This window comes from Crocuta crocuta, unplaced genomic scaffold (genome assembly GCF_008692635.1).
Source record: "Crocuta crocuta isolate KB4526 unplaced genomic scaffold, BGI_CrCroc_1.0 scaffold31, whole genome shotgun sequence".
Lineage (NCBI taxonomy): Eukaryota > Metazoa > Chordata > Mammalia > Carnivora > Hyaenidae > Crocuta > Crocuta crocuta.
The window spans coordinates 10,198,345-10,211,195 of record NW_027528362.1 but is presented as its reverse complement, the minus strand read 5'-3'; the positions used below and the strand labels follow the sequence as shown (position 1 = coordinate 10,211,195).

The 12,851-nt window shown below is 41.9% G+C and overlaps 1 protein-coding gene across 1 annotated transcript in view; it reads left to right on the top strand.

Annotated features, from left to right (window-relative positions):
* The window catches only part of NALF1 (NALCN channel auxiliary factor 1), a 638,784-nt gene extending 625,939 nt beyond the window's left edge, over positions 1 to 12,845 (top strand). The window contains 1 exon segment of the mRNA XM_077753908.1: positions 12,069 to 12,845. Coding sequence (XP_077610034.1) covers positions 12,069 to 12,358 — 290 coding nt within the window. The 3' untranslated portion in view covers positions 12,359 to 12,845.
* The last annotated feature ends 6 nt before the right edge of the window (positions 12,846 to 12,851 follow it).

Genomic DNA, 12,851 nt, shown 5'->3' with positions numbered 1-12,851 from the left:
CCACGAAAATGCCCCTAACCTAATCTTCAGAACCAGTGAACACATTGCAAGGCAGAAGAGACTTTGCAGGTAGGATGAAGTTTATGGACCATGAGGTAGAGGATTATTCCGGATTATCTGGTGGACCCATTCTAATCACCTAAGCCCTGAAAACCACAGAAGAAGGCAGACAGTCGGTCAGAGGCCTAGTGTGAAAGGCAGAAGAGATTACGAAAAAGAAGCCAGAGAGATTGGACTAATGAGCAGGATTTTGCGGGTCACCACTAGCTTTGAAGGTGGAGAAAAGGTCCAGGCACCAAGAAGCAGGCTGCGCAGCGTCTGGGCACTGAGAATTGCCCTGCCCACAGCGTACAAGGACATCAGGATCCCAGTCTTACAAGCAAAGAGAACCACATTCTGCCAACAAACTGAATGGCCATAGAAGTGAATTCTTCCTGGAGAGTCTCTGCAAAGGAACTCAGCCCTGCCAATATCTTGACTTTGGTTTGTGAACATGGGGCAGAGAAAGCAGTCAGCCCCTCTAGACCTCTGACCCAAGGGCTGTACATAAATAACTGTGTGCTGGCTCGGCTGGTAAATAAGTAGTGATCTGTTAACAACATCAGTAAGAAACACACACGGTTACAATTTCTACCACAGCATTGGGCGCTCAGATACAGTAAAGTAATGCCTCCAAAGTTATTAGAAGACAAAGATTATGAATCTAGGATTTGTACCTGAAAAACTGTCTTTCAAAATGCAAGAATGAAGTTTANACCCACGAACTGCGAGATCATGACCTAAGCGAAAGTCGGACGCTCAACCGACTAAGCCACCCAGGTGCCCCATGAAGTTTATTCGTTTAAATTAAGTATGTATAGGGGATACCCGGGTGACTCGGTCGTTAAGCATCTGGCTCTTGGTTTCAGCTCAGATCATCATCTCACAGTTCATGGGTTTGAGCCCTGCATTGGGTTCTGTGTTGACAGCACGGAGCCTGCTTGGGAATTCTCAGTCTCTCTCTCTCTGTCTCTCTCTGCTCCTCCCCCTACTCGCTCAGTTACTCTCTCTCTCAAAATAAATAAACTTTAAAAAATTGTGTTAAATATGTGTACTCATGAAAGGTTACCTTCCACACATGCCATGTGAATCGTAAATTGAAGTTTTACTCTAGTAAAATAAAGGCACAAGAAAGAAGATAATGTAGGACCTCAATGCGGGTGGTATAGTGAAAAATAAATGGTAAGATGATATCTGTGCCGCAAAGGTAACTCATTTGTAACAGAACATTGAGACTCTATGATTATGAGGCTGGATGAGTTAGCGATACAAGAAAGAAGGTAAAATATCTTCCTGATTAGATGAAACATGAAAGACAGTTAGAACTCAGGAAAAATGTGCAAGAGAATCATGAGTCACATACAAAGCTATCTAAAATGCTTATGATTTTTATGAATTGATAAAGCATAAAAGTGAGAATCTATTGTGCCTAATTTTTAAACTCTCTTCAGTAATATTGTAATGAAATGGGATTAAATGAGCCCTAAGAATGTACTTTATTTTACTTTCAATATTCAAAATCAGTATATAGAACGCAGATGCATGGGAAAATGCCATTGTCGTTTTAGAAAAAAACAATGAATGGCCACATGTAGGGATCACTGGGGTAGGAAAGACCTGTAGCTTTCTCAGCAGATCTAAACTCACTGGATTAAGAAGTAGATGAAGGAATTTGGTGTATAGAGTTCTGAAGATAATCACTCCCAACATAAAAGCAAACAAAAAAGCAGAAACAGAATCCATCCACAGTGTTTATCCCCGGAGAAGAGGATTAGGATTGAAGAGAAAGAAAGGTAATGTTTTGCTTTTTGATGTTGTTCGAGCATTTTTATCTCCATGCACACGTAATAATTTTCTCATCGCCATTATTGCCAGCTTATTTCCAAAATATTTATTTTTTTGTTATGAAAATACATTCCAGCTGAACTCTGTTAGGTGTTCATGCCGTCTTATCCCTGGTACCTTTAACAATTCCTATTAAGGAGTTCTTATTAACAATTCCTATTAAGGAGTTCTTATTAACAATTCCTATTAAGGAGTTCTTATTAACAATTCCTATTAAGGGGACGGGGTGGGAAGAGGAGACAGTAAGTGGCCAAGTAAACAGAAGCATCCGACTGTCCTGCTTCTGAGTCCAGTAAAATAACCAAGGGAACATGAGAACTCTAGGCCATCAGAAAGGGCCCATCCACATGCGAGAAACTGAGTCATCTCTTCAAGAGGAATGGAAATGGGATCACATCAGAGCACACTGGGGTGTCCCTGCAATTCTTCACCTCAGGGGAAAGTTCAAGACCTGTGACTCCACAAGTCCTCGCTTGGAGGAAAATGGTTTTCAGATAAGGGCAAGTTGAGAGAGAGCTGGCAAGCATTGTCCCGGACTTCCTGAGGCCAGGGCTGGCCGACCAGAAACATTCTTGACAGCCATGCGGGGTCTCCGGAGCAAGGCACAGGCTTCTCTCCAATGCAGCACAGAGAGGCAGCAGCAGAGGTGGGAGTCACACGGGTGTCGTACTACTATGCAGAGAAGATTCAGGTGAACAAAACTAACTTGGGAAGGGCTTAGCCAGAGGGCTGGATCCCTAACTGCCCTTCGAACACCATCCTTGGTGGGGGTGGCGGTGGCAGAGGGTTGAAATGGCAAACCAAGTAAGCAATAAAGTCACTTGAGCTGTTTTTACACATCACTGTTCAAAGAGAAATACACAGAATATTACTTCCTAGGGCTGTTGTAAGAAAGATGTGTCACAATTTGGGAGGCTAGGCATCTGAGGCCAAGGTGTTGGGAGGATTGATTCCTCCTGAGGGATGTGAGGGAGTGTCCACACTGCCACCTAGTTCCTGGGGGGTTTTCGGTGACTTTGCTATTCCTTGGCTCGCAGGTACATCATTTCTCCATCTGACCTTCTCCCTGTGTCTGTTCACAGTGTTCCCTCTGTCCATGTCTGTCTCTGTGTCCAATTTCCTTTTTCTTTTCGTTTTTAATATATGGACACAGATCACATTGGATTAGATATCCTGTAATGACCTCATCTTGATTAAGCCTCTGAGGATCCTCTCTCCGAATCAGGTCACATTCTGTGGTACTAGGTTCTAGATCTTTAATATCTCTGCGGGGAACTTAGTTCAACCTTTAACACACAGGAGACGAAATATGGAATCTAATAAAATATGCTTTACATGAAAGCAGGAAGTTGAGAAGCAGAATGATCTAGCACATATTGGAGAAAAAGTACTCCAGGGTAATTTTAGACAGCATCCCCTCGATAAAACTCAAGAACACATAGAAACTTTAAAACGAGAGGAGAAGAGTGGGAAGGGAATTTGGCCGGGAAGCAGGCAACCATAATACTGGGCTTAGATTTTACGAAGAAAATATTGCAGGGCAACAAAGAAAATTTGCAAATACATGCTAGACTGATAGCATCAACCATCTAGAAATCGGAATCAACAAAAGGAGAGAGAAACATAAAGAACATAGGGTCCAGGTCCAAAGTGAAGACCAAGAGTATCGAAATGGAGAGGGAATGTGATAAGTTGAAAACATACAAAACATAAAACCGAGGAAAGAAATGATAGGAAATATCTTTCCTGAGTTTCAGGACACTCCTATGGGCAGGTGAAAGTGATTCTCCCCATTCTGGCAAAATTACAGAAATTAGATTAAATTCCAAACGTTCCTGAGTTCTGAGAATGAAGGCAACATCCTACAGGCCTCAGGGGACAATACGCATTTGACCGCTGATGTCGTATTTGTCTTTCGAGAAGAGTGGGCCGGCGACCAGGGGCTGTGTCTGCTCTGCGGGAATCTCTCTCCAGTGTGTGGCTGGCTGGGCCCCCGCGCGTGAGAGAAACAAGTCCCGTGGATTTTCCTCCCCCGGGGTGTGTCAGCAGAACCCCCATCTCTGCCACTCCCGATGGCACTGAACCGAGAGAGCAGAATGCTGGAGTCCCGTGTGTCCACCTCCTGCCGAGGGCGGTGTCGGCCCGGAGGCCCAGGGACGCAGGCGACGGTGCTCACCTCCGCTGGGCACAGGCCGGCCCTCTCTGACGCCCACGCACCCCAGCGGTTTGTCCTTGACGTTGCCAGGTGTGCTCCTGGCCTTGCGGGTCATGAAACAGGCTTGACTGTTTCCAGTATTGCTCCCACCACCTGTTCTTGTGCTTTCTGTTTTTTTTTCCACCCAAATTAGCTCCTCTGGGTTTCTCCAAATTGCAACCACATAATCCCTGAATAAGATAAATATAAAGCAATAAGCAAATATTATTAATAATTACTGTGTGAGCTGGGGGCTGCGTTCTCAGTTGGTTGAGCGTCCGACTTTGGCTCAGGTCACGATCTCATTGTTCATGGGTTCCAGCCCCGCATCGGGCGCTGTGCTGGCAGCTCGGAGCCTGGAGCTGCTTCCGATTCTGTGTCTCCCTCTCTCTCTGACCCTCCCCCCTCCCTCAAAAATAAATAAGTATTTTTAAAATGTTTTAAATAATAATAACTAGGTGAGAAGATATAAAATATGAGTAATTTGACAATAACGGAGTTTAAGACATCTGATGGTAGCCAAAAATTGATACAGAATGAGGAGATGGAAGAAACAAAATTTTGTTAACCTCCTTATCAGTGATCCTGGTAATTAGGCAAATCTAAGTTCAAGTATGTATGGTTTTCTAAAAGCTAAGTTCTAGTAGAATTAATAACAGCAAGCACTTAACAAATTATGAAAAAATAGCATTTTAATATGCTCACACGGAAAATGATAGAAAGCAAAGGAAGTGGTAAAGAAACAATTTTAAATGTTTGGAAATGTTATTATATGATGATGAAAGCAAGACCAAGCAGTGCAGATCCGACAATAAATGTAAATGGATTAAACTCTCCTTTTCAATCATTGTGAAACCTACATGTAGAACACAGTAGAGTGAAAATATAAAGAGACCAAGAAAAATTAAAATAATGGACAAAGATATATCAGATGATATATCTGCATGTATGCTAATATGCATGGGGTTTACATTAATACCAGACAAAATATGCTCACTACCACAAGAGGAATAAAAACAACAAATCTTCACCAAAGACAAACAAACAAATATACTTTGTAAGAACAAAGAGTGTCTTGTTTTCTTGATTTATAGTAAATGTCTAGTTAAAAATGTGAACATTTACGAATTTTCTGTACCTGCTGATATAATAGCCAAATGTAAAAAGCAAAATCATTAGAAATAATTGCAGAAGACACATTTCTCAGTTGATGGCATTCTGAATAGGCAAAAATATATAAACAGAGAAACTAAGTATTGTTAACAATATTAACATTTGTGAAAATAGCAAGATAATAGGTTTACATAACACAAAAAAACCCCACAAGGAAAACAATTAGAGAAAATCAATTTTTGAAGTATATTTATTTATTTTGAGAGAGAGGGAGAAAAAGTGCACAATAGTGAAGGGGAGGGACAGAGAGAGAGAGAGAGAGAGAGAGAGATGGAGGGAGGGAGGGAATCCCAAGCAGGCTCCACACTGTCAGCACACAGCCTGAGGCTGGGCTGGATCTCAGGAACCTGTGCTTCATAATCTGAATGGAAATCAAGAATCTGATGATTAACCATCTGAGCCACCCAGGATCCTTGAGAAAATGAACTTTTTTAAAGCCCACATTCTTGAAATCAAGGTAAATAAAACTTGAAATTGGTGACAAAAATAGTTTTGAAAAGGTATCAACTGACATTTTTAAAAAGCCATAAAACACTTTTTTAAATCACATAGATAGAAAAGGAAATGTACCTTACAACTACAGAATATGTAAAATCACTGCCTATTAAAACCTAAAACAATCGGCTAAAGCTATTCTCAGAAGAAAATTTAGAGTAATAACTTATTAAGGGAAAACATGAATTTAAATGAGTAAAGTAGCATTCAATTCAATATGGTTAGAAGATGAATAATAAAAGAAAACGAAACAAAGGAAGAAGAATTAACATAATTAAGAAATTGATGCATTAACAAGCAGAATAAATATCAGAACCTATCCATTTTAAGACCTGTATCTCTGATCATGCAAAGGAAAGTGAGCAAAAAAACTTCCAAGTCTTTTCAGGGACAAAAAAAGGTGAAATAAAGTATTAACAATAAAGAAGAAAATATAGAAGCCTCATCTTAAAATATGTACAATTCTATATTAATAAATGTAAAACTATCAATAAAACAAGCTATTTTTAGAGAAATATGAATGATCAGACTTGACAAAAGACAAGCCTGACAGATTGATAGCCATAAAAGAAACTGTAAAATTATGCAAATTACCTTAAAGAAAACACTTGCATCCAGAGGGTTTTATAGATTTCAAGGCACATAAATTGTTCTAGAGTTTCTAAAACTCTGTAATTATGTATACTGACTATGCATGTTTATTGCATGTATATTACATATGTAATCTCACTTAGTAATGTACACACAAAATTCAAAATTACTCCTACAAATCAAATAAAGATTAACAATGTGCATTCACACATGCTGAATAGTATTTTATTCACATGTGAAATCTACAAATTACATACTCACTTATGCGCGAATATATGCATCTGTATGAATAAAAAAGTTGGGAAAACAAATTCCAGCAGTTTCTTCTTGTTTCTTCTTTCATCTTAATGAAGTCAGATTTGGGGTGATTTTCCCCCTTCTTTTTACTCTACTGTTTCTTAAACTTTTGCATTCAGAAAAATATTAAGCATATTACTTGTTCAGGTATGCAGAAAAAATTAGTCCTGTACTTCTGGACTTAAAGACAGTAAAAGGTAAATTACTGAGATAATGAAGGATTATATTTAAATATGATCATGTGTTTATTTTAATGATTTCCTTAGCATATTTGCCTTTCTTGTACTTAGATAATGTTTATAATGATCACAATAATTGTTTTGAACTATTAAAAACAATATTCTTCCATGAGTGGTTCAGACCAATTTAAAACAGAAAAAGAATTTGAATTGGATGTTTTTTAAAGCCTTTCCTCATGATAAATTCTTTTTTAAATCTCTTTTTAAAATTTTTAAATATTTATTTAGTTTTGAGAGAGAGAGCGCGCGCATGCGCAAGCAGAAGAGGGGCAGAGAGAGAGGGAGACAGAATCCAAAGCAGGCGCCAGGCTCTGAGCTGTCAGCACAGAGCCCGATGTTGGCACTGAACCCACAAACCACAAGATCATGTCCTAAACCAAAGTTGGAAGTTTAACCATCTGAGCCACCCAGGCAGGCGCCCTCTCATAATAAATTCTGATTCTATTCTTTGTCCCAACATACAATAGCAATAATTATTATGTGAGATTTGACTATCTGCAGGCACCATTCTAAGCAGCTTATGTATATTATTTAATTCTCAAAAAGACTCCATGAGGTTGATACTATAAGATAGAATACTTGCTATTATTACTATTATTACTATTATTTAATGTCAAATGGCAGCTAGTGATTCATTAGAGATTTCAAATAGAGTATTTTGTAGACAAAATGTATCAGAACATTTCATTCACTGAAAATTTCCCTTTTTTCCTTTTATAACCCCAGTCACTTATATATTTATACAATGAAATTATTGCGTGAGAAGTGATTTCTTTTCGTGTGGGAATAAGTCCCGGTAGTCCCCTGAGTGTGTGGAAGACCCAGCCGCTAGCCATCGGTTTCCCAGGAAGCCTGTCTGCGAGCAGGTGGTTCACCCGGGAAGTGCACCCGCCAGGGGGTCAGGGAAGGAGGATCGGGCGGAGGGACAGTACCTGGAGCTGGAATGGCCCATCACAGATGCCCAGATGCTCGAAGGCCGAGAGTCGGTTTCTGGGGAGAGACTGAGGCCGGATCCGCCTGCCGGTATTCTTCCTAGCTGGGGGAATGAATCAGAGACGGAGCAGAGCCGAATGAGACAGAGAAAATGTACAGTGATGTTTTCCAGGCAGACCCAACAGAAAAGAAATTGGTTTTAGGCATAAATCAGAAAGGATGGAAGAATGGATAAGGATCATTCTTAAATGATCCAAAACCTCTAGAAGAAAAATCGGTGCACGGTAAAGGTTGTTGAAACCCAGAACATGAGCCAGGTTCACATCCCAGGCCCTCCAGGCAGAGACCAGGGCAGGCAGGTGACAGCCGTGTGGAAGGTGGAAGTCTGCTTAGAAGCTGTCAGATCTCCACAGCCCATGCCAGCTGTTTCCCGCCCTCAATCCCAGAGAAAGGCATCTGCGGATTTTTTTATGCGGGGAGGACGATTTTTTGGAGACGGTTGGAGAAAGCTGCTGGGCTGGGCCCCACCAGGTGGAGGTAGGCTGGGGGAGCCAAAGTAAGGGTTAGATGAACTTGTACACATTGGATGGAGACTTCCCCACCTGCAGCTCTCTTCTCCCATTTGGTTCTCAGGAACCTGGGAGCACGGCCTTCGCTCTCCCAGACAGATAAGCTGCACGTTTCCTGGGAAGTCTGATCCAAGGAAATGTGCGTGTTTCTCCATCTAAAGCGTCCGGGCAGGCCCCTTCCCAGGCCACTCGCAGCCTTGCTTACGTGCCCCATTGTAGTAATTTCTACTACAGACATTCAGTCAAGAATGCACAGGCTTATCGTGTGAAAAATAAGAGATGCACAAACCAAGAAGAAAAAAATGACTTGAAGAAAACAGGGCCCATGCAGGGAGCAAATAAAACATGACAAATAAAAGCTCGGCAAATATCTCCACGATAAAAGAATATATTGCCACTGTGAAATGAGAACGGTCAGTTCAAAACAACAGCAACAACATTCGGAGTACATGAAAGAGCTCTTGGAAATTAAAGTGTGATAAGAAAAAAAAACCTCCATAAAATCATTACACAATAAAACTCCCCAAATCCTCCAGAAAGTAGAGCAAAGAGATGAAGTGGCATAAAGTAGAAGAGATGAGATAAGAGAGTTAAAAAGCAGGCCCCAGGGGTGGCTCAGTCGGTTAAGCTGTCTGACTTAAGCATCTGACTTTGGCTCAGGGCATGAGCTCATAGTTTGTGAGTTCGAGCCCCACAGCGGGGTCTGCACTGAGTGTGAAGAGCCTGCATGGGATCCTCTGTCTCCCTCCCTCTCTCTGCCTCTCTCTCTCTCTCTCTCAAAAATAAATAATCATTAAAAAATAAAGTAAAATTAAAGGGCAGGGCCCAGAAGCCCAACAACTGAAGATGAGCGTCATGCACAGAAAGAAATCTGAAGGATAAGAATTTCCAGACTAGAATTCCATGCTCAGCCAAACAAATTAAATATGAAGTAGAATAAATGCATTTTTAGGCATGCAGCATCTCAGAAATTTGCTCCCATGAGCTTTTGCCTATGAAGATACTAGATACCTTGGTCCGCCAAACCCAGAAAGGACATATAGGCTATTCCTCAATAGGAAAGCCACCGGAAGGAGGTCGCAGGTGTCCCTGTGGGAAGGGGCTGTCAAGTTGGTAGCTGTGTGCCAAGCTGAAAAGCAATAGGCCCAGATCATGATAGACTCCAGGAGATAAAGCTGATAGACATCTCCATTCTGCTGAAACGACTGGGAAGTACTTGGCGTTGAAGTCATGAGTACATAGGAAGCCGTTAGATAGTGAGCAGCTCTAGGAAGACCTGAGTGGTGAGGGAGGGAGATCACAAGTTGACTGCATGGTCTAAGAATTGTTTTGACAACGTCTTAATACAGGGAACTGTGAACTTACGGCCATGCAGGAGTGGGGGTGCATATGGGCTGAAAAATGAGTATTTTGTCTTCCCGTGTCCTAGGAGGAGGTCTATAAAGATAAAAAGTGAAAAATCAAGAAAAGCGTAGAACAGATTATTTCCAGAAATGTAGCTAAATACAGAAACAGCAGAAAGAGATTCAAGTATTTGCCTCCGAGGGGGAGAAATTGGGGCTGGGGGAGGTGGAGGAGTTTTTAAAAATATCTTGTGGAATTATTTGATCATTAACATATTTGCATGTGTAACTCTGAAAAAAATCTATTAAGAGGATGGACAAGGGGAAAAGAAAGTATGAATTTTATCAGACAGAATAGTACATTTATTGGCCTAAATAAACTGCCTTATTCTTTCTGAAATGACTTTAGTTATAAATCAGTAAACCAGCTTCTGAACACATTTGGAAGAGCTTCTTATTTGGATGAAATTGTCAAATATATTCTCACTATTAACTTTCTAAAATGTTGATCTAAATGAACTTTAGATTTCTATTCTTGTAATCTTAACTATAAATTCTCTTTTTTGTAGAATATAATTCTGGAAAATGTATACTTCAATAAATGATTAGTCTACTAGTGAGGTATCTTATTTGAAAAAAGAAAATATCATACAATAAAAATGTCGGAGCTGCAGACCTCATTAATTCAGTTTTTTTTCCGTATTCTATCTAGGAGAAGGTGAAGTTTACCTTTGAATGCCTAAGAAGAAATGAATATTGTAAGCATCATTATAAGGCTATCTTGGTCATTTCTTTAAAAGAAACTGAAGATTGCAGTGTATAATATCTTATTTAATAGATTTTTATTAAACAAATATATATTGAGTTTATTCGTGTAATAAATGCTTGTTAAGTATCTGTTTTGTTCAGGCATTCTGTTACATAGTGGGAACACATAGCCGAAATACATAGTTCTTGCTTTGAAGGCGACAGATGAGAAAGGAAATTGACAGAAAATTAGCAGTTCAGTGAAAAGGACAGATAACAATTGAAGAGTTCCACAGAATACGCTAGCAGCCCAGGAGATAGTATAGACTTCACACAGGCAATGTCAGGAGAGCTGAACTTGAAGATAGCTGAGAGTAAAGTTGATGAGTTGATGGGGAAAAGTCCAGAAAAGCTGCTTGAGAAGTTGTAAAGGTATCTTGTGTTCTGAACCTACTAATAGCTATTATTATTAATAGTAGCCAAAATTTGTCATACGTCTGTACTCTGGGCGCTAAGCCAAGCTCTTTACATACAAAATCTTGATTTACTCTTCATAACTACTCTATCCTCGTTTTTAAGGCTTCAGGCTGGAGGATAGCATAGTACAATCTGTGTAGAAACGTTATTCTAACACTCTTGAGAAAATGCTGCTGTCAAGTAAAAAAAAAAAAGATACAAAATGGGTTATGTAGCTACTTAACAAAATTATATATGATAGAGCAAGAAACAAGATTGGAAAGATTAGAGGTAGCCCAGTATTTTATTCTTTTCACCTACGTTGAAAGTTTCTAAAATCTCCATTTGTCAATTTAAAAAATGAGAACAATGTGTTGTTATAGAGGAAGCAGGGAAAGGGGAAAGGGGAGAGATCCTGGGAGGAGGGACGGTAAGAGAGAGAGGCCTGGAGGGGCAGAGTGAGCGAGCCTTCCCCGAAAGGCGATGCGCAGGCCAGGTTGGAAACACACCCACAACAGAGAGCCTCTTGCTGCGGTGGTCCGGGCATGAGATGGCTCTTCTTCAGCAGAATAGCAAATGGAAGAGTAAGATATTTACACAATAAATCCAACGTTAGCGGTCCCCGGTTGGATGCTTAGAAGGCGCTGCCCCCGGACCAGGAAGGCGAGCTAAGACCGGCCAGGTGGAGAGAGGGAGTGATCAGGAAAGGCAGTGCCTAGAGCTGTGATGCTACGATTGCCCCGTGGTCTCACTCGGCGCCAGGAGTCACTGTCACTTCACGTGGTGCATCAGTGGGTCACACTCCTTCTAAGGCAAAGGGATGGTTGCACGGCCTTGGTCACCAAGCTGATCCAGAACCTCAGGTTCTGATTCTGGACCCAATGAAACTTTTTGCCGTGTATTCATCACACCCCAGAACCTCCCCGGTGTGACCTCCGGGAATGTAAAAAAGAGCGCAGTGAGGACTTAAAAGTACCGGGTGATGCGTATCCAGATTGCACTGCCGGTGCCCTTCCTTTGCACGATGCGTAAGTGCCTGTAAGAGTCTGTGGACCAGAACCTTAAAGTAGCAGCTTCGCTGTACTGTGCGCGCCCCTCCGGCTCGAGGCGCCTATAACCGGGCCCCTGTGCTGTCTTCACCCTCCAGGGCTCTACGACACCTTCCTAACCAACGACGACCCCGAATGCTGTGATGTCAGGAGAGAGGAGCGCGCCAGCAAGCCCGCCCGAGGGACGGGGGGGACCGGCGGCCCGCGGCACAGGACGTCCCTCGCAGCGTCCTCAGCGAGCAGACTGTGCAGCCCCAGACTCAAGCTGTGTGTCCTGGTACTGATTCTCCTGCACACAGTGCTCGCGGCCTCGGCGGCGCACAACGGCACGGCGCTGGGCGTCGGGGGCGTCCCCGCGCTGGACCACGGCTCGGCGCGCGAGGAGTAGCCAGCACCCCAGGGCGCCCCCGGCACCCCGGGGCGCCCCCAGCACCCGCCCGCTGCCGCTCGGACACTCTGGGTGCTTTTACCCTCCAGCCGCTTCTCGCAGGGCCTTTAGGGTAAAGTCGAAGAAGATGGGCCTGGATCCAAACGAGGACACAAACACAGCTTTTTATTGACTAAAAGGCTGGAAAGTGACTTAAATTTCTCACACCATTTTATACACTGTGTTTTAATGTTTGGAGGTTTTATTTGCTTTCCTTTGATTTGGGGTTTACTTGGTCGTTTATTTTTTTGCACTTGTTAATACAGGGTTTATTTTTGGGGGATGGTTTCTCAGAGGTAAACTGAGTCTTCACTGTCTCTTTCTCTCTCTCTGTCTCTCTCTCTCTCTATATATATATATTTCTAGTCATTGTGTGTGTTCATCAGATAGTTCTGTCTCTATGTCCTGTCAGTTTCTATTAGCGGAATGATTGCTATGACCTCGAGGTATAGCA